Source organism: Stomoxys calcitrans, chromosome 4, assembly GCF_963082655.1.
Source record: "Stomoxys calcitrans chromosome 4, idStoCalc2.1, whole genome shotgun sequence".
Lineage (NCBI taxonomy): Eukaryota > Metazoa > Arthropoda > Insecta > Diptera > Muscidae > Stomoxys > Stomoxys calcitrans.
In genome coordinates, this window is record NC_081555.1 from 97,429,261 (window position 1) to 97,451,786 (window position 22,526).

Consider the following 22,526-nt stretch of genomic DNA (forward strand, 5'->3'; position numbering starts at 1 on the left):
TCAATCTGGAGTAGAGTACCCTGCGACTGTCCTCAACCTGTTCTTGAGCACTCTTATATAACCCGATGTCTGGAAGATGGCCAGAGTGATCGCGCTACTGAAGCCTGGAAAGGACCCGAGTAAGGGGAAGTCGTACAGACCGATCTCCCTTCTCTCACCAATAATCCCATGGCAGCCGATTGTACGTACCGGATTGATCCGATGGAGTTCTTCATCGGCAAGTGGTTTCGCTTCAATGTATAACGAACTGCTACAACGACAACAACAACCAATACCGAAGACTCTTGAGGATCTACTCCTCCCGAGCCTCGTTGGAGAATTTCCATTCCCCGAGTATCAGCATGGATTTCGAAAACTGCAGAGCATAACAACTGCTTTGCATTCTGGAACGAGTTAGCTGTAAGCACCACACAGTCTGGAACATTGAGGTCCGATCTGTTAGGTGTTCATTGCTGACACGAGAAGCTTAGCTACGAGTTATCGTGCGCGTCCACAGGTTGCGGATAGTGGAATGCTCCATACAGTAGCTGCAACGGCAGTCGCGGATAATCAGCGGTATCGAGCGGAGAGTCTCAGTGAGAGGTCGGGTGCCACCGCCTCTTGCACAAATACTGAGTGCCTATGATGGTCGGTATGACAAGGCGAGTTATTGACGCCTTTAAATGACCAATGGTCACCTTGTTCCGGCGGTGATCGGTCCTTTGGACCGGAACGAGCTTGTTCAAAAAGGAGCTTGATGAGGATCGCCACCTCCACCTGGAAATGTGGCTACAACACTGCTTTGCATGCCATCACCGCACATATTTGCCGTGACTTCAGCCCAGGTCATGTGATAGGATGGTCCACGTAGCACTAAACCTATCGAAAGCATGCGACACCCATGCCAACTATTTGAGCACATCGCCAATACGTCCCTCCAGCCAGGACTGATACGCTGGGTAGCGAATTATCTGTGTGGTTGCCATTCATTTGTGGAATTTAGGGATAAGAAGTGGAAGCGCCGTAGAGTGAAGCAGGAAGTTCCCCAAGGCGGGGTGATATCTCCGGCACTGTTTAACCTCTATCTATCCCCCATTCCAACTCCTCCAGACGGCATAGAGATCATATTATATGCGAATGATTGTACGATCATGACATCAGGCCCCCCACCGATTGATGACAAATTGAACGTCTACCTCAACGAACTTGCCTACCTATTCACTGCAGCCACAATGTTCACCACATATACGAATGAGGTCAATAATGAGCTAAAAGTGGATGAAGAAACGATTCCGACCATCACGTGTCCCAAAATACTTTGTGTCACATTTTACAGCTTTTACACATTCTCCCCACATGCCACAGCAATTTGCGATAAGGTCCAAAGTAGAGACAAGGTCCTCAAGTCACTCGCCGGCAGCACTTGGAGTGATTACAAAGAAACAACAAAAACATGGCAGCCAGTTGTACGTACTGGAATGACCCGATGGAATCAGTGTACAATATAACACAGATAAAATAACAATCCCGGAACGGGATAGCTGTGAGCACCACACAGGCCGGAACATTGAGGTTCGATTTGTATGGTTGGTCATTGCTGTCACGAGAAGCTTAGCTGCGAACTACCGTTCTCATGTTGCGGGTAGTGAAATGCTCCATACGGAGTAGCTACAACGGCTTTAAAATCTTTTCGCTTTTTAAAACAAGTTGAGACAGAAAAAAGTCTTTTGGTATGGAAATAAAAACAATTGATTGCTGTCAAATTTCGCTCGAGAAACAATTAAACACTTTGGCGACTATTACGAAAGCAGAAAAAACCAACCCTAAATGTTATTTTTAAAATCTTCCCACTGTTCCTCAGCTGTCAATTTCGCATGATTTTCACTTGTGAGAACAGTTGAATGTTACGTTATATTTCCGTAGTCAGTATATTACGATACGTTTGCCACTAATCTAAAAGATACCAAGAAGACCAACTGTGTATGTTGTAAATTAGCAATCAGCTGATCAGCACTTTGTTTTGATTTCTACGTCGAATATTTTGCAGAAATAAAAAGTTGAAATTTTCTTATTTTTTACGAAAGCGTAAACACATTTTACAAGAAAATGTTGTCTATAAACTCCCACTTTGTTTAAAACTAATTGAGATTAAAAAAAACCCATTCTATACTGTTCAGTATAAGAGAAGACGAGGTCAAGCGATTTTCTTGGTTTGGGCTGTGCCTATTGACGGATAGACGAAGAAAATGTCTTTTAATTCTTCTAACTCTAGTGGGAAAGGTGAAGAAGTTGAAGATTATGGTCTTGAAACACCAAAAATGGAGGTAGATGATCAGAGTCAGGATCCCACCATAAGTGTGGTAAGTTGTTTGGGGAGTTTCTCGGAAGAAATTCATAACTTTCTCGATTTATTCCCATACAGCAAGTAATGAATAACTCCAGTAGTGTGCTGAAGAAGATTGCCAACTTGTATGCTGAGCAATTGATGTCCGATATTATATTGGTTGTGGGCGAACAACAGTATCCCGCTCATAGAGTGATACTCTGTGCTAGCAGTGATGTTTTTCAAGTGATGCTTATGAATCCCGAGTGGAATGAGTGCCGCAAAAGAGTCATAGAACTTGTGGAGGAACCCTGCTGTGAGGCAGTCTTTCCACAATTTCTCAAATATCTGTATGTGGGAAAAATCGATATTTCTTTGAGTACTGTAATGCCTATGCTGGCATTGGCCCACAAGTATAATGTAAAAGATTTGGTCGATCTTTGCGTCCACTATATGATGAAACATATTGCCAAAGCAGCCACGCAAGGGTTTCTTGTTTCTTGGCTTCAATATACCATAGCATTTAGTCCACAGCATCGTGATCTCACAGAAGCGTTGAAGCGTTTCTTGAAATGGAATTTAGAAATAGTATCGGAATCGAAAGATTTTGTAGAACTTGACGTTAGCGTTATGGCCATATTATTGCAGCAAAACGATTTGGTTGTGAGCAGCGAATACAAGCTATTTGGAATACTACAAAACTGGCTGCTGCAGCGTAAGGAGCTCTTAGATAATGATGACTCATTGACCACAGAAGAGAGGGAAGAACATTTCAATGCATTAATGGAACAAACTGTCATACACATACGTTTTGCCATGATGACACCGAGAGAATTGGCCCACTTGCTTATATTCCCACTGCTAGAGTATAACAAAGAGTTTGTGGTTCAACGTATGGCCATTGGCATGTCCTATCAATCGGGCCAAGAGGAACGCGTGCAAGAGGTGCGCAATTCTCCGGATGGGTGTTTACAATTTACGCCGCGTTTGTATTCGAACGATACATGGAGCATAAGCAAAATTGTGAATAATTTCGATATGATTGAAAAATACAGCAATTATGTGACGTGCTTTTTCACTCCGGGAAATATTGCAGAGACTGAAGATGGTATGTAAATACTCGTATGTATTTTTAAAAATATTTTTTTATTTTAAGTTTTCCTTGAATGCAAGAAAAACAGGACAAGATATACTAAGTCGACTTGTTTGTACATTAAAACCGCTGTAAGAACGACACTATCTGCCACCTCACTGTACAACACACTGCTACAACAGCAATCTGTTTGTCGATGTCGAAAAAGAGGCCCATGCGAATTAAAGACAATCACCTTAATCTTGGTTCGCCTATATAGGCGGTTTTTGATATTCTCTTTCTATGAGATGTCGAGATGTCGTTTAAGCAATCTCTTGATTTACACGAAAAATTCGCTTTGAGATTGACAAACAGGTTATTAATGCCTCTGGACAGTGTGATGTCGATGAAAAACTCCATCGGATTAAACCGGTACGCCCAAGGTATTGCCATGGGATTGCCTGGACAGTGTGTTGTACCCACTGCTGTGCCCGGCACGGAATGAACTTCCTATTTGTGTGGTGTGCCTCGTCATCATGAGAAGCTCAGCTGAAAGCAACCGGGCGCGTTCAAAGGTTGCGGATAGTGGAATGCTCCCTATACAATGGTATCGAGTGGAGAATGTTAGTAAGATGCAAGACGGCACCTCTCTTCAATACTGAATGCCTGTGATGTTCGATAAGCCAAGGCGAGATATTGGCACCTTTGAATAACCAAAGGCCATAACATTCCCGCAACGATTGGACCTAGAGACCGGAACCCACTTTCTAACCTATAGAGCATATATTTAAAAATGTGTTACAGAAGGTACGAAGACTTCTATATGGATGGTTTGAGACTAGACGACATGTGGACTTTGAGATGTACCTCGAAGAACTATAACTAGGCATATTGAGGTTGCCCGTTCTATGTAGTATGTACCGAACGGAGATACTTGGAATTGGAAAAGCGGTGGAATGGCTACGATATACTGTTTTAAAAAATTAGGCATAAATATCTTCTCAGACAGCCAAGCGGCCATTTATTCTCTGAGAAACGTTTTTCCGAATTAAAAAAAACCGCGTTGACTGTTTCAGACCTCTCTAGGCTACACAGATGTTTTTGTTGTAGACACATTTTCATGTGGAGGGACGATCCTCGTCAAGCTCCTGCAGCTGTGCAAGCTCTTTCCGGTGCAAAGGACCGATCGTCATGGGAACAGGGTGGCCGTTGGTTATTCAAAGGTGCTAATAACTCGCCTTGTTATATCAAGCATCATAGGCACTTAGTATTTGTGCAAGAGCCGGTGCCGCCCGGCCTCTCATTGAGACTCTCCGCTCGATACCTCTGATTGTCCGCGACTGCTACCCCCTATGGAGCATTCCACTATCCGCAACCTGTGAACGCGCCTGTTAGCTCGCAGTTAAGCTTCTCGTGACAGCAATAATCTCCACACAGATCGGACCTCAATGTTCCAGCCTGTAAGGCTACAGAGATGGTTAGGTTAGGTTAAAGGACATGTACCTGGAAAACGTAGTTCCCGATGAATAGCCTACACAATTTGCCGTGGACGATGTTACGAATGTAATCCATGGCGCCAAGTCATCCAGTGCGTTCGGCCACGACGGAATCTCTACACTGATGTTAAAGGATCTGGATGTATCTGGAGTCGAGCTCGAGCACAGCTGTCCTCAACCTGTCTTTCAACACTCTTATAGTACCCGATGTCTGAAAGATGGCCAGAGTGATCTAATGCTACTGAAGCCTGGAAGGAACCCAAGCAAGGGGGAGTCATACAGACCGATCTCCCTTCTCTCAGCAGTATCGAAGACGCTTGAAAGACGACTACTCTTCCCGGGGCTTGTTGGAGAATTTCCATTCGCCGAGCATCATCATGGATTTTGAAGACTGCATAGCACAACAACTGCTTTACACAGTCCCATGACAACCGGTTGAACGTACCGGATTGACCCGATGGGGTCCTTTGAACACTCTTATAGTACCCGGTGTCTGAAGGATGGGCAGAGTGATCTACTTCTACTGAAGCCTGGAAGGGTCCCGCTAAGGGGGAGTCGTACAGACCGATCTCCCTTATCTCACCAGTAGCGGAGGCGCTTGAGAGACTACTCGTACCGAGGCTTGTAGGAGAATTTCCATTTGTCGAGCATCAGCATGGACTTTAAAGACAACATAGCACAACAACTTTGCACAGTCCTATGGCAACCGGTTGTACGTACCGATGGAGTCCTTCATCGGTAGGGGCTGCCACCTCAGTGTACAACACACTGCTGCAACAATAAAAACTACTTTTCATGTCATCACCGCACACATTTGTCGTGACTACAATCAGCTCAAGCCATGTGATAGGACGGCCCTCCTGGCACTGAACCTATCGACGTAAAGCTTACACTAACAATTTCTGCAGGAACTAAAAGTACGTCGAGAATGAGGAAACTATAAAACATCTGCCCGGCACGAAAAGACTATGAGCACCACACGGGCTGGAACTCTTAGCTCCGATTGGTGTGGTGTTCTTCTTCATTACGAAAAGCTCAGCCGAGATCTACCGTGCGCCTATACTAGTTTGCGGATAGTGGAATGCTTCGTCTAGGTAAAGGTTACACTAATAATTTCTGCAGGAACTAAAAGTACGAAGAAGTGGTGCTCATAGTCTATGAGCACCACTCTGAGCTGAGCTGGAACTCTGAGCTCCGATTTGTGTGGTGTTCATCTTCATTACGAAAAGCTCAGCCGAGATCTACCGAGCGCGTCTACCGTTTGCGCATAGTGGAATACTTCGTAATTGCAGTCGCGGACAATCAGCGTTATCGCGTGGAGAGTCTCAGTGAGAGACTGGGCGGCAACTTAAATACTGAATGCCTGTGATACTCGATATGACAAGGTGAGAGTTATTGGCGACTTTAAGTAACCAATGGCTATAACGTCGTTCCCTTAGCGATCGGTCCTATGGATTGAAACGATCTTGCTCATCTATGGAGCTTAACGAGGATCGCAACCTCCACATACCAATGTGGCTAGAACAACAACAACATAAAACAGAAGAAGGAAGATGCCTTCTAGTTCCTACCGTTGAATCATCCAGATCGCTTTAAAAAGCCCAATAACTGGCGAACATCCGCTAAATCAGACAGGTTCCCAAAGAAATGAGAACCTAAGGTGGGAATCGTTGTTGTTGTTGTTGTAGCAGTGTGTGGTACACTGAGGCGGCAGCCCTTGCCGATGAAGGAATTCATCGGGTCAATGCGGTACATACAACCGGCTGCCATGGGATTGGAATCGTTCTAACTACTAGTGCGGGACACACACACACACAGAAGGTGTTCTATAGTCTCTTCTTCTTCGATGTCCTCACAGCTTCTGCAAAAGTCGTTACTGGCAACCTTTAGTCTGTCAGCATGTTTTCCGATTAGACAGTGACCTGTCATGACGGACACAATGACTGAGATGTCTGTTCTAGCCAAGGACAGCAAAGCAGTAGACCTCTTCAAGTCTAGATGAGGTCACATAGTTTTGGAATGCTCATAGCCCCCTCTTTGTGATCATTTATCATTCGTTGCCTGGTCCTGAAAACTTAGCTTACATGTCACTAGAGGCATACTCACAGATTCCAGTATCCTTGGAATGTGCAGGGTAGTGACTAGTCTCGCAAGCTCAACCGCTTTGCAATTCCCTGGGATATCTCTGTGGCCCGGCACCCAGAAAGGTGAATTTTGAACTGTTTAGCCATCTCGTTGAGAGATCTGCGACAGTCGAGGGCGGTTTTTGTGTTCAGAAATACGTTCTCCAGAGATTTAATGGCTGCCTGGCTATTTGAGAAGATATTTATGCCAATCGTCGTAATGACATTAGCCATTCCACCACTTCCTTAATTGCAAGGATCTCTGCTTGATATACACTGCAGAGGTCGGTCGGGTAACCTTTTTGATATGACCATTTCCAGATCTTTAGAGTACACTCCAAAGCCCATCTGGTCATTTAGTTTGGAACCATCCGTATAGAAGTCTATGTAACTTCTGTTACCAGAAATATCGTAGTTTAAATCGGTTCTATCAGGAATAGTGGCACAATAATTTTTATCAAAAAGCGGCTCAGGTAGGGTGTAATCCACACTGCCTGGAACATCGGATATTGTATCAGGGATAATACAGTGTCCCTAGCCTCCACATGACCAATAAGAAAGCTCCCTTAACCTTACGGCAGTGACCCTTAAAGTTTCCGATATCTGGAAGATGGGCAGAGTGATGACAATACTGAAGCCAGGAAAGTACTCGACCATCGGAGAATCAAACAGTCTAGCCTGCCTTCATTTGCCAGTATCAAGAAGTTTGAACAATCCCATGACAGCCGGTTGTACGTACCGGATTGACCCGATGGAGTTCTTCATCGACAAGGGCTGCCGCCTCAGTGTATAACACACTGCTACAACAACAACAAGTTTGAAGCCTCACCATAATAAAGAAATTTTGTTTGAAAATCAACTTTTGACTAAATTTTCTTTCAACTAAATTTTGAAGAAAATTTAATCAATATTTTGTTGTTAATGTTTTAAATTATGATCAATACAAATCTTGTTTTTTTTTTAATTTCAGAACAACCATTTACTTGGGAAGTTGAATTCTTTCCACGTGGCATCAAATACAATAAGGCAAAAATGGTCTGGGGTGAAGATGTCCCTGAAGTTTCAATTAACACCGTACGCGTAAGAGTGACTTGCAAACATCTACAGGTTGATGAGAAACGTTTCAAGGTGAGCAGTTAGTTGTAGAGTAGCTACCAGAGAGCAGCTGAAATGATTTTAATGAAGATTATAAGATTAAGAAGTTTAAATGTTTACACACTTACCATACTGTTTTTTCTTTATTTTATAGATTGCCTGTCTTATAACTGGGGTACAAAATAAAATTAATCACATACTCACGTTACATGAGAGAACCGAATACTTTTCAAGTAAATCGCGTGTTGTCAATATTGACAATCTGATACCGTACGATGAATTGGCGTTATCTTCCATAAACCTATCGCCGCACTTGGTGGGACCAAATCGCAACAATTTGGAGCTACAAGTTATAATAGTGCCAATGGGTCCCTATACCTGTCGGTATACGCCCTCGTTTGATTTCAAATGAGCCAGCTACTAATGGGTTTGAAAGGAAACCCATGATGATGATGATGATGACGACGACGAAGGAGAAGAAGACATTTACTTCGATTTGTGTGCAACAGCCATTGTGCATCCTCAATTGTTTGTAGTTGTTTAATTTAATTTTTATTAGTATTATACGTTTTTCACTCTCCCAATCCAGTTTCCAGTTGTTTTCCTTACTACTGAATTTATGAATTCCCAATCCCAATCTTAAGCCATTGATTTTGTTTTTCCTTTCTGCCCATATTCCGCTGCATACGCTCGGTGGAATGCAGAAATTGCAGTGCTTTAATTTTATTTTCTTGTTTTTTTTTTAGTATTAAAAAACAAAGAACGCAATGGATATCGTTTAGTTGTATTTACACCCCTTAAGACTTTTTCTCTTGTTTGATCTAGCTGACATGAATAGTACATTTCCAAAAATGTTTATCATCCTCATTCACATATTCATGAAATTTTAAATGTATTTAATCCAAAATAAAACACCTTTTTATAGGCCATAATAAAACTACACAATATCAGTGTGGCTAAGATTATTTCCCCGCCATCTTATAGGCTGGGTAGTTGGATTTCTGGTTTTTATTATTTTTCGTTTTAAGAGTTTTGGCAGACAACAAAGAGATAAGAAATTTGGAGCCTATAATAAAAAATAAGTTACTAGCTGACTCGGGCCCGCTCCGATGCGCCTTCTTTTACTTTTTATGGAACAAAAGTTTCCTTGGAATATAAATTTTCGACAATAAAAGATCTTTTAGTGAAATACCATGCTACGAAAATAGTATATCACTTGACTACCAGTTTAACAATATAAGTGCCTTTATGTGAATCCCATATGATTTTTATTGGTCTACGAATTTAAGTTTGGATGTAAGCTGTGTACTCTATTCTTAAAATACTTCATTTCAGCCCGATATTCTAATGATGTCTGATTTAGTGGTGTTTTCGGGGGAGAGGTGGTCCCCCAGATACTTGGCCCTGAAAAAATATCAGCATCGTGCTCTTGTCTCAAATACCATTTATTCAAACCCCATATTGCCATTGGCTGAAGAGGAGTTTACAGGATGAGGCGTCCCCCAAACACATGGCCCCCAAAATAGGTTATCAAATTCGTTTTCTAATCTCAAATACCTTTAATTTGAGCCACATATTGGCGTAATCGAAAAATTGTTTCCCTTTGGGGGTGTTTAGGGAAAGGGGTGATGCCCCTAATACATGGTCCTACATTTGGATATCAAATTCGTATTCTCCTCCCTATTACCTTTATTTGATGGTCACTAAAAAAATTTGCTGTTTGTGAGGTATTTTAGGAAAGGGGTAGACCCCCAGAAAATTGGTCCCCAAAATGGGTATTAATTCTTGCTCTACCCCTCATAACCTTTCATTTAAGCTCCACATTGACATGGTCGGTAAATATGCCTGATTTAGGAGTGTTTTGGGGAGTGGGGTGGTCCCCCAAATTCTAAGCCCTGAAAATATATCAGCAACGTGCTCTATTCTCATATATCTACATATATATCATTTATTTGAACCCCATATTGCCATTGCCCTCAAAATTAGATATCAAATTCTTTTTCTAATCTCATTTAAACTCCTTATTGCAAAAGTCAGCAAATATGTCCGGTTTGGGGTATTAGCCCTAAAAACTATGAATATTTAGTTCCACTCTCCATACCATAAACACCTTTTCCGAATATTGATATCAGATTCGTGCTTTACTTTCAAAGACCTTTAATTTGAGCCCCATATTGCTATGGTCGTAAATTTGTCCCCGTTGGGGGATGTTTTTGGGGACAGGCGGCCCCCCCAAACACTTGGTCCCATATTTAGATATCAGATTAGAATTCTACACTCTAAAAACCTTTTATTTAAGCCCCATATTACCATGGTATTCCCATGGCAGCCGGTTGTACGTACCGGATTGACCCGATGGAATCTTCATCGGCAAGGGCTGCCGCCTCAGTGTACGTGTTCGTCTTTTTTCGTCATGGGAGAGGCACATCCCGGAGTGCCTTCTCCGTATGCTTTTGGTCCGTGCCGGGATTGAAAAGAACCCCGGACCCTGGTTCTGTTCCGTTTGCCAGAACCGCCTTCATCATCGGTCAGTGTCGGTGAGGTGTAACAGGTGCTTGGAGTGGGTACATTTCCGTTCTTGCTCTGGCCTAACTTCGCTACGGGAGTATAGTCATACTGGCTATGTCGCTAGGTGCTGTGCGAACACAGCCAGCAGAGGGTCACAAGCGTCGCCGTCGTCGCCTTCGGCGTCCTCGTCGTCGGACTATGTGACCCCCCCGACCTCTCCCGTACGGCAATTTATGCAAAGACAGCACCCTAGCCCTACTATTGCCAGGCCAGTGTCGGGAAATGTATCGTTCCTGCAGTTAAACTGCAATGGACTGCGAGGCAAGATTGATGAGATTGTGGATTTTATGAGTCGGAAGAGCATATCGGTCGCAGCGATCCAGGAGACAAAGCTGACTAACACCTGCAGCTTGCACAGTTGTCACGGCTACAATGTGCTACGTAAGGATCGCTCAAGGAATGGAGGTGGGGGATTGGCCTTCGTTATACACCATTCCGTGCAGTATAGACCTATCTCGCCTGCGCTTGACGCTAGTGACCCATACATGGAATGTATGGGGGTAGCAGTCAAGTCTGGTACTGCCGAGATAGAGATATACAACGTGTATATACCGCCGGTTGGCAGCTGTGTCCCGATTAATGGCCAGGCCTACAGCCCCGACATAAGTGGGTTGCTATCTGGCCATAGTCGTCTGGTTCTGGGGGATTTCAATGCACATCACTCGTCATGGCATTCTCCCCTAGGCAACGACCAGCGTGGCATAGCTTTGGCAGAGCAGATAGATAGCTCCACGTTTTGCACGGTGAATGAGGATGCCCCCACTAGGATTACGAGGAGGTGCAGCAGCTCGCCAGACATCTCAATCGCATCCCCTGATCTCCTGAGTGACGTATCCTGGCAAGCCGTCATCTCTTTGGGGTCAGACCACCTCCCCATAATCCTCACCATCGACCGACCACCCGACTTCATAACCTCTGAGCGCCGAACGTTCATCAACTATAAGAAGGCCAATTGGACTGGCTTCAGAGAGTATACCAATCGCCGCTTCAATGAACTGCCACCCCCCTCTGATGTGCTTGTGGCCGAGAGGAAATTCCGAGACATCATCAACGCAGCAGCCGCTCGCTTTATACCAGCCGGTCGAATACCGCAAGTGCGACCCAATTTCCCGGCGCAAGCAGTGGTACTCGCAGACGAGCGTGATGGGATTCGTGCTATGGACCCCGCTAACCCCAGAATCAGCGAGCTGAATCTGGAAATAAACAGGGTAGTCAACGAACATAAGCGGAATTTGTGGCTGGAACACTTGGAGCAATGTAACTTAGGCACCGGTGCAGGCAAATTGTGGGCCACTGTTAAGTCTCTCTCGAACCCCGGTAGACGGGACGACAGGACCTCAGTCACTTTTGGCGAGTTAACCGTGACTGATCCGAAGAGATGCGCCAGGTTGTTCAACCGTCAATTTATCGTGCATCCCGAGAGAGACAGGGCAAGGAGGAGAGCCATTCGCCGTATTCGTGGTCTCCGAGCCGATGAACAGCCATCACAATTTACCGTGGGCGAAGTTACGAATGTCATCCGTGGCGCCAAATCTTCCAAGGCGTTGGGCCCCGACGGAATCTCTACATTGATGCTGAAGAATCTGGATTTACCTGGAGTTGAGTACCTTACCACTGTCCTTAACCTGTCATTGAACACTCTTATAGTTCCCGATGTCTGGAAAATGGGCAGAGTGATCCCGCTACTGAAGCCTGGTAAAGACCCGAGTTTGGGGGAGTCGTACAGACCGATCTCCCTTCTCTCACCAGTGGCTAAGACGCTTGAGACATTACTCCTCCCGAGCCTCGTAGGAGAATTTCCATTCGCCGAGCATCAACACGGATTTCGGAGACTGCACAGCACAACAACAGCTTTGCATGCCATCACCACACACATTTGCCGTGGCTTCAATCAACCCAGGCCATGTGATAGGACGGTCCTCGTGGCATTGGACCTATCGAAGGCATTCGACACGGTCAGCCATGCCAAATTATTTGAGGACATCGCCAACACGTCCCTCCAGCCAGGCCTTAAACGTTGGGTCGCGAATTATTTGTGTGGCCGCCAGTCATTTGTGGAATTTAGGGATAAGAAGTCAAAACACCGTAGAGTGAAACAGGGAGTTCCCCAAGGCGGGGTCATATCTCCGGCTCTGTTTAACCTCTACCTTTCCTCCATCCCACCTCCTCCAGACGGCATAGAGATCGTATCATATGCGGACGACTGTACGATCTTGGCATCAGGCCCCCCACCCATTGATGACATCTGCGATAGGTTGAACGTCTACCTCAACGAGCTTGCCTCATATTTCGCTGCAAGAAATCTGAAGATATCCGCCACCAAATCTTCAGCCACACTGTTCACTACAAATACGCGTGAGGTGAATTCTGAGCTGACTGTGATGGTCGATGGAGAATTGATTCCGACCATCAAGTGTCCCAAAATACTTGGCGTCACATTTGACAGCTCCTACACTTTCTCCCCACATGCCACAGCAATCTGCAATAAAGTCAAAAGTAGAAACAAGGTCCTCAAGTCACTCGCTGGCAGCACTTGGGGTGCAGACAAAGAAACCTTGTTGACCACGTACAAAGCAATTGGCCGGTCTGTGGTAAGTTATGCAGCGCCAGTGTGGTCACGTCAGCTTTGTGACACGCAGTGGAATAATATTCAGATCTGTCAGAATGCCGCCCTCCGAACTGCGACGGGCTGCCTCCTTAGTTCTCATGTGGACCACCTCCACCAGGAGACAAAGATCCTACCAGTGCGAAGACATAACTACATGCTGTCTAAGCAATACCTTTTGGGCTGTTATCGCAGAAATCATCCAAATCATCATCTTGTGGATAGATACCCACCGCCCAGAAGCCTTAAGGTAGATCTACATGATCTAGAGCGTGAGGTCCAGCGCTACAAGAGAGAACCTCTAGATCAAGCGGCATATCAAGCGGGTCTGAACAACATTCATGCAGACACGGTAGCAGACGCGTTAACTGGCTACCGGGTGAATGTAGTCCTTGGAGTACGACCGCCACCCATTGCACCCGAAGAAATCGACCTCCCCCGGCAAACCAGAGTGATTCTGGCTCAATTACGTTCCGGCAGATGCAGCCGCCTCAATTCCCACAGAGCTAGGATTGATGCCGACGTGCAAGATGTATGTCCCGACTGTAACCAGGGACCGCACGATACACGTCACCTGTTTAACTGCCCGGCCAGACCCACTCGACTCAGACCCAGATCCCTATGGACGCACCCCATCTTAGTCGCGGAGTTCCTGGGTCTTGACACTCAACAGAATCAAGCAGACGAAAGATAGTACACAATAAACTGCTACAACAACAACAACAACCATGGTCAGTAAATAAGTCCTGTTTGGGGGGTGTTATGGGGAAGGGGTGGACCCCCAGAAACGTGGTCCCACATTTGGATATCAGATTCGTATTCTACTCGTAAATACCTTTCATTTGAGTCCCATATTGCTATGGTCGGTAAATACGTCCGATTTGGGGGTGTTTTGGGGGTTGGGATGGTCCCCTTAGCACTTGGTCCGAAAATTGGATATCAGATACGTTTTCTCATCCTAAATACCTTTCATTTGAGTTCCATATTGTCGTCATTGGTCTAAATATATGTTTGGTAGGTTTTAGGGTGGGGCAGCACCCCTAGGTACCCCATCCGAGATTTGGATACCAATTTTTATTTTTAGGGTACTATATTTCACTTAAATCGCAGCACCCATCTCCGAGTTCTGGCGTTTCTGAAAATTAGGGTAAGGGGAGGGTCCGCCTCCCCCTTCAGATATTAAAAAATGTAGTACACTATTTTTACCACGGGGTCAATATGTACCACCTGTGAAAATTTCAAGAAAATCGGTTCAGCCGTTTCTGAGTCTATAAGGAACACACAAACAAATCTACATACAAACACAAATTGATTTTTATAAAAGATTATTAACCCATTAACAACGAATGGTGAGATAAATATACCCCGGCACGGGATAGCTGTGAGCACTACACAGGCTGGAACATTGAGGTCCGATCTGTGTGCTGTTCACGAAAAGCTTAGCTGCGAGCTACCGGGCGCGTCCACAGGTTGCGGATACTGGAATGCTCTCGCGGACAATCAGCTGTATTGAGCGGAGAGTCTCAGTGAGAGGTAGGGCGGCTCCGGCTCTTGCAAAAATACTGAGTGCCTATGATACGACGGCGAAGTGAGTTATTGGCGCCTTAAAATAACCAATGGCCACCCTGGTCCCGCGGCGATCGATCTTTTGGACCGAAACGAGCTTGCTCACCTACACTAGCTTGGCGAGGATCGCTACCACCACATGCAATGTGGCTACAACAATAAAAACAAGTAAGAGCGTGCTAAGGTCGGCCGGGTCGAATCTTATAAACCTCCACCAAGAATCGCATTTGTCGAGTTCTATGCGCGGTATCTCTTTTAAGGCAAACAAGGAAAATTGAATAAAAACTGCTATGCTATTGGAGCTATATCAAGTTATAGTCCGATTCGGACCATAAATGAGTGCTGAACATTGTAGAAGTCATTGTGTAATATTTCAGTTCATTCGGATAAGCATTGCGCCTTGTAGGGGCTTCCGTGTGCCCAGGTTCGAGTCCTGGCCGGGCTCTAAGCTGGGCAAACGGAGCAACAGCGAGAGCCATTGCCGTTGTCTTAGCATTCGAGGCCATCAATACAACTTCCAACAGATGCACAAAATCATGTGTAGTACGGAAGAAGAGTAATTTGTCACAGAAAGAAAGTCTGTCATTACACAAAAATACACGCATTAGGAAAAGTACAGCTAATAGACAGAGTTGTCGAGTGTGGCTAATGTGGTAATTGTATCTTAGATGCGTTTTAGCTATTAATACGATTCAAATACAACATACCAATGCACGGCCCTTGAAGCCATCACACCAAATGTGGTTGAAAAGTCTTCCAACCAAAGACAAAACGCGTCCCATAGTGGCTGGTGTGTGTTGCTATCTTTGGCTTTCCTTTTCCATTTGCAATCTCCGATCATTGAGCTCGTCTCGAAAGAGAAACAAACAAAAATTTGCAGATTTGGTTAAATCAGTAACAAAACAATCGGTTCCAAATTTTATGCAGATCGGTTGAAAATTGTAGCTACTACGGCCATTTAAGGGCAAATCGGGCGATACATATATATGGGAGCTATATATTAATCGGAACCGATTTTGATGAAATTTTGCAGATATGTTAAGATCGGCAACAAAACACTCCGTGCCAAATTTTGTGCAGATCAGTAGAAAATTGTCTTTACTATGGCTATTTAAGTGCAAATCGGGCGATACATATATAAGGGAGCTATATCTAAATCTGAACCGATTTTTATCAAAATTAATAGCGTTCGTCCTTGGGCCAAAAAAAGTGACATGTGCCAAATTTCGTGATGATTGGACAACAAATACGACCTGCACTTTGATTACAAGAATACATGGACTCACAGACGAACATGGATAAATCGGAAAGTGATTCTGAGTCGATCGGTATACTTATCAATGGGTCTAGCTCTTCTTCTTCTTAGCGTTGCAAACAAATGCACAAATTTATAATACCCTGTACCATAGGTGGTAGTATGGGCTATTGGAGCTATATCAAGTTATGGTCCCATTCGGACCATAATTGAACTGAATATTGGAGAACATAGTAGAAGTCATTGTACAAAATTTCAACCAAATCGCAAATGCGCCCTCTAGAGGCTCAAGAAGTCAAGATTCAAGATCGGTTTATATGACAGGTACATCAGGTTATATACCGATTTTGACCATACTTAGCACAGTTGTTGAAAGTTATAACGGAACACATCATGCTAAATTTCAGCCAAATCAGATAGGAATTGCGCCCTCTGGAGGCCCAAGAAGTCAAGACCCCAGATCGGTTTATATGGCAACTATATCAGGTTATAGACCGATTTGAAACATACTGAGCACAGTTGTCGGAAATCATACCAAAACACCTCATGCAAAATTTCATCCAATTCGGACTAGAATGGCGCCCTCTAGTGGCTCAAGAAGCCAAGATTCAAGATCGGTTTATATGGCAGCTATATCAGGTTATGGACCGATTTGAAACATATTGAGCACAGTTGTTGGAAATCGTACCAAAACACCTCATGCAAAATTTCAGTCAAATCGGATAGGAGTGGCGCCCTCTATAGGCTCAAGAAGACCCTAGATCGGTTTATATGGCAGCAATATCAGGTTATACACCGATTTCAACCACACTTAGCATAGTTGTTGGAAGTCAAAACGAAACACGTCGTGTATTCGGCACAGTTGTTGGAAGTCATAACAAAACATGTTATACAAAATTTCAGCCAATTCGGACTGGAATTGCGCCCTCTAGAGGCTCAAGAAGTCAAGACCCCAGATCGATTTATATGGCAGTAATATCAGGTTATAGACCGATTTCAACCACACTTAGCATAGTTGTTGGAAGTCATAACGAAACACGTCGTGTAAAATTTCAGCCTAATCGGATAGGAATTGCGCCCTCTAGAGGCTCAAGAAGTCAAGACCCCAGATTGGTTTATATGACAGCTATATCGAGTTATGGACCGATTTCAAACAAACTAAGCACAGTTGTTGGAAGTGATAAAAAAACACCTCATGCAAAATTTAAGCAAATGCGGGTAAGAATTGCGCCCTCTAGTGGCTCAAGAAGTCAAGATCCTAGATCGGTTTATATGGCAGCTATATCAAAATATAGGCCTATATGACCCATTTACAGTCCCAACCGATCTACACTAATAAGAAGTGTTTGAGCAAAATTTCAAGCGCCTAGATTTACTCCTTCGGACGGATAGACGGACGGACATGGCTAGATCGCCTTAAATGTCATGAAGATCAATAATATATATACCTTATGGGGTCTTAGACGAATTTTGCGAGGAGTTGCAAACAGCCTGACAAAATTAGTAAACCTCCATCCTATGGTGGAGGGTATAAAAAGTTCCCGGCAATATTTAAAAGAAAACTTTCGGAATTTTTCTCTAAATTATTTTTTTTTTTGGTTTTTATACCCACCACCATAGGATGGGTGTATACTACCCTAGTCATTCCCTTTGTAACACTTCGAAATATTCATCTAAGACCCCATAAAGTATATAAATTCTTGATCGTCTCAACGTTCTGATTCGATCTAGCCATGTTCTTCCGTCCGTCTGCCGAAATCACGATAGCGGTCGAACGCGTAAAGCTAGCCGCTTGAAATTTTGCACAGATACGTAGGTCATTGGGGATTGCAAATGGGACATATCGGTACAGATTTTGATGTAGCTCCCATATAAACAGATCTCCCGATTTGACTTCCTCAGCCCCTGGTAGCCGCAAAGTTTGAATGAAGGTTTTGTGATGACTTTCATATCGGTCTATAAGCTGATATAGCTCCCATATAAACCGGTCTCCCGATTTGACTTCTTGAGCCCCTGGAGGCCGCAATTTTGGTCCGATTTGGCTTAACTTTTTCATGTAGGGTTTTGTAATGACTTTCAACTACTGCGCCAAATCTGCCTATTACCCGATATAGCTCCCATATAAAGCAATCTCCCGATTTGACTTCTTAAGCATCTGGAAGACGAAATTTTTTTCCGATTTGGCTGAAATTTGGCATGTAGTGTTCTGTTATGACTTCCAACAAAGGTCCAAAATCGGTCTATAAGCTGATATTATATATGTAAAAATCAGTTTGTGTTCCATATAGACTCAGAAATGGCTGAACCGATTTTCTTTAAATTTTTACAGATGGTGCATAATGATCCCGTGGGGAAAATAGGGTACTACATTTTTTGATATCTGAAGGGGGCGGGCCCTCCCCCTTACCATTATTTTCAGAAACGCCAGATCTCGGAGATGGGTGGTGCGATTTAAGCGAAATTTTGTGTGCTCTCATATAGAGCCCTAAAAATAAAAATTTGGTATCCAAATTTCGGATAGGGTACCTAGGGGGGACGCCCCATCCTAAAACCTAATAAACATATATTTAGACCAATCATGACAATATGTGACTCAAATGAAAGGTATTTAGGATAAGAAAACGTATCTGATATCCAATTGTCGGACCAAGTGCTAGGGGACCACCCAAGTCTCAAAACACCCCTAAATCGGACATATTAACCGACCATGGCAATATGGGACTCAAATGAAAGGTATTTGCGAGTAGAATACGAATCTGATATCCAAATGTGGGACCACATTTCTGGGGGTCCACCCCTTCCCCAAAACACCCCCCAAACAGGACTTTTTTATTGACCATGGTAATATGGGGCTTAAATTAAAGGTATTTGAATGTAGAATTTGAAACTGATATCCAAATATGGGGCCAAGTGTTTGGGGTGCCGCCTCTCATCAAAAACATCCCCCAAAGGGGACAAATTTACGACCATAGCAATATGGGGCTCAAATGAAAGGTCTTTGGGAGTAAAGCACGAATTTGGTATCAATATTCGGGAAAAGTGTCTACGGGGCCCCTAGATCGGGCATATTTACCGACCATGTCAATGTGGAGCTTAAATGAAAGGTTATGGGGGGTAGAGCAAGAATTGATACCCATTTTCGGGACCAATTTTCTGAGGGTTTATCCCTTTCCCAAAATACCCCACAAACAGCAATGTTTTAGTGACCATCGCAGTATGGGGCTCAAATAAAGGTAATTGGGAGTAGAATACGAATTTGATATCCAAAACACACCCAAAGGGAACAAATATTTCGAACATGTCAATATATGGCTCAAATGCAAGGTATTTGAGATTAGAAAACGAATTTGATAACCTATTTTGGGGCCATGTGTTTGGGGGACGCCTCATCCTGTAAACTCCTTTTAAGCCAATGGCAATATGGGGTTTAAATAAATGGTATTTGAGAAAGAGCACGATGCTGATATTTTTTCAGCGCCAAGTGTCTGGGGGACCATCTCTCCCCCGAAAATACCTCTAAATCAGACATCATGAGAATATCGGGCTGAAAGGAAGTATTTTAAGAATGGAGTACACCTTACATCCAAACTTAAATTCGTAGACCAATAAAGATCATATGGGATTCAGATAAAGGCACTTCTATTGTTAAACTCTTAGTCAAGTTAGCATGTTATTTCACCAAAAGATCTTCTTAAATATTCCAAGGAAACTTTTGTTCCATATAAAGTAAAAGAAGTAAGTTGGCGTTGAAAATATATATCAGATTCCTGTTCTACTCTAAAATACCTTTTATTTGACCCTCATATTGGAATGGTCAGCAAATACATCCTATTTGGGTAGTGTTGTGGGGGTGGGGTGGCCCCATAGACACTTTTCCCGAATATTGATATCAAATTCGTGCTTTACTCCCAAATTTGTCCCCTTTGGGGGTTGTTTTTGGTGAGAGGCGGCCCCCCAAACACTTGGTCCCATATTTGGATATCAGATTCATATTCTATATTCAAATACAGTTTATTTAAGCCCCATATTCCCATGGTCAGTAAATAAGTCCTCTTTGGGGGGTGTTTTGGGAAAGGGGTGGACCACCAGAAACGTGGTCCCACATTTGGATATCAGATTCGTATTCTACTATCAAATACCTTTCATTTGAGTCTCATATTGCTATGGTCGGTAAATATGTCCGATTTAGGGGTGTTGTGGGGCTTGGGGAGGTCCCCCTAGCACTTGGTCCGACAATTGGATATCAGATACGTTTTCTTACCCTAAATACCTTTCATTTGATTTCCATATTGTCGTGATTGGTCTAAATATATGTTTGGTAGGTTTAAGGGTGGGGCAGCCCCCCTATGTACCCCATCCGAAATTTGGATACCAAACGCCGAGATCTGGCGTTTCTAAAAATTAGGGTAAGGGGGAGGGTCCGCCCCTCCTTCAGATATAAAAAAATGTAGTACCTTATTTTCACCACGGGGTCACTATGCACCATCTGTGAAAATTTCAAGAAAATCGGTTCAGCCGTTTCTGAGTCTATAAGGAACACACAAACATACAAACAAACAAACAAACAAACAAACCAACCAAACAAACAAACAAACAAACAAACAAACAAACAAACAAACAAACAAACCTATAAACAAACAAAAATTGATTTTTATATAAGATTACAAAAAAATTCAAACAAAAAAACACACCTTTGAACATGACTTAGATTTTGATGGAAATTCTTATACATGTCATCATCATTTTATACATCAATCATCATTATAGACAAAAACTTTCCAATGAGGGAATTAGAAAAGGTCCTAAAGCTTTTTTTTGCTCAAAAATTTAAATGTCTTAAAATCTCAAGTTATTTAACTTTATGACAGCATGATAACACAGCTTATCAGCTAAAACGAAAAACTGTCCGAGGCGAAACGGCATAACACCTTGTCAGATGAAACGTTTGCAAAAAAATCAAATTTACTCTGCTTTCGCACTTGGCTATGATGGTGGTGATCTCGCTTTGTGTCTCTTGTTTAATTTGTCAGATATAGTGATAAGAAGGCAAAGTCGGAATCTGTTCGGTAGCTTTTTGTGCTCGCTTTATAATCGAAAAAAAAAATCTTTAAATATTTTAAAATTTAATATTTAATTGCCTCCCTAATTCCTTTTTTCGGCTTTTAAGTGAACTCGTTATATTTCCACTTACCATTGTTCATTCACGGGTCTAAGAGCCTACAACGAAACAGAAAAATTCGGTTAAAAAAATTAATTTCACGATTTCGATATAGTTGTTGTCATAAATATAGGCCATTGGTTCGGCTGCACCAATTAATCTCCTAGAATTTTGATTTGTTTAACTATGTGCTTAGTGTTATCATAAAAATATAAAAAAAAATTTTGAAAAAATAAGAAAATATCAACAATAAAAAGTGTATATAACGAAAATTTAAAAAATTTTTATAAATTTGGCAATAAATTGAGTTAAAAACCACATTAACTATGGAAAATGGAGGATTTGTTATGGAGCTGGAGGATTCCAAAAAAGGTAAGTTAACTAAAAGCCAGTTTTTAAGGAATAATTATAATAATAGAAAATATACAAGTAATGAAATATCAAATAGGATCCGCCGTACAAAATTTCAGGCAAATCGGATAAAAATTGCGACCTCTAGACGCTCAAGAAGTCAAGATCCCAGATCGGTTTATATGGCAGCTATATCAGGTTATGAACCGATTTAAACCTTATTTGACACAGTTGTTGAAAGTCATAATAAAATACGTCATGCAAAATTTCAGCCAAATCGGATAGGAATTGCGCCCTCTAGAAGCTCAAGAAGTCAAGTCCCCAGATCTGTTTATATGACAGCTATATCAGGTTATGAACCGATTTGAACCATACTTGGCACAGTTGTTGGATATCATAACGAAATATTGTACTTCGTGCAAAAATTCATTAAATCGGATAAGAAATGTGCCCTCTAGTGGCTCAAGAAGTCAAGACCCAAGATCGGGTTATATGACAGCTCTATCAGGTTATGAACCGATTTAAACCTTATTTGACACAGTTGTTGAAAGTCATAATAAAATACGTCATGCAAAATTTCAGCCAAATCGGATAGGAATTGCGCCCTCTAGAAGCTCAAGAAGTCAAGTCCACAGATCTGTTTATATGACAGCTATATCAGGTTATGAACCGATTTGAACCCTACTTGTCACAGTTGTTGAATATCGTAACAAAACACGTCGTGCGAAATTTCATTCCAATCGGATAAGAATCGCGCACTCTAGAGGCTCAAGAAGTCAAGACCCAAGATCGGTTTATATGGCAGATATATCAGGTTATGGACCGATATGGCCCATTTTCAATACCAACCGACCTACACTAATAAGAAGTATTTGTGCAAAATTTAAAGCGGCTAGCTTTACTCCTTTGGAAGTTAGCGTGCTTTCGACAGACAG

General features: G+C 42.9%; 2 protein-coding genes across 2 annotated transcripts in view; both read left to right on the top strand.

The window, feature by feature from the left end:
• Positions 1-1,983: 1,983 nt before the first annotated feature.
• Positions 1,984-9,086, top strand: LOC106089644 (BTB/POZ domain-containing protein 17). The gene is made up of 4 exons (XM_013255563.2): positions 1,984-2,339; positions 2,402-3,410; positions 7,964-8,121; positions 8,243-9,086. Exons 1-4 carry the CDS (start codon positions 2,226-2,228, stop codon positions 8,498-8,500), a joined length of 1,539 nt encoding a protein of 512 aa, XP_013111017.1. The 5' UTR covers positions 1,984-2,225; the 3' UTR covers positions 8,501-9,086.
• A 12,430-nt stretch (positions 9,087-21,516) lies between these two features.
• Positions 21,517-22,526, top strand: part of LOC106089657 (putative transporter svop-1) — a 197,297-nt gene continuing 196,287 nt past the window's right edge. The window contains exon 1 of the mRNA XM_013255582.2: positions 21,517-21,612. Within this exon, the coding sequence (XP_013111036.1) occupies positions 21,567-21,612 (46 nt within the window). The 5' untranslated portion in view covers positions 21,517-21,566. The remainder of the gene's footprint in view (positions 21,613-22,526) is intronic.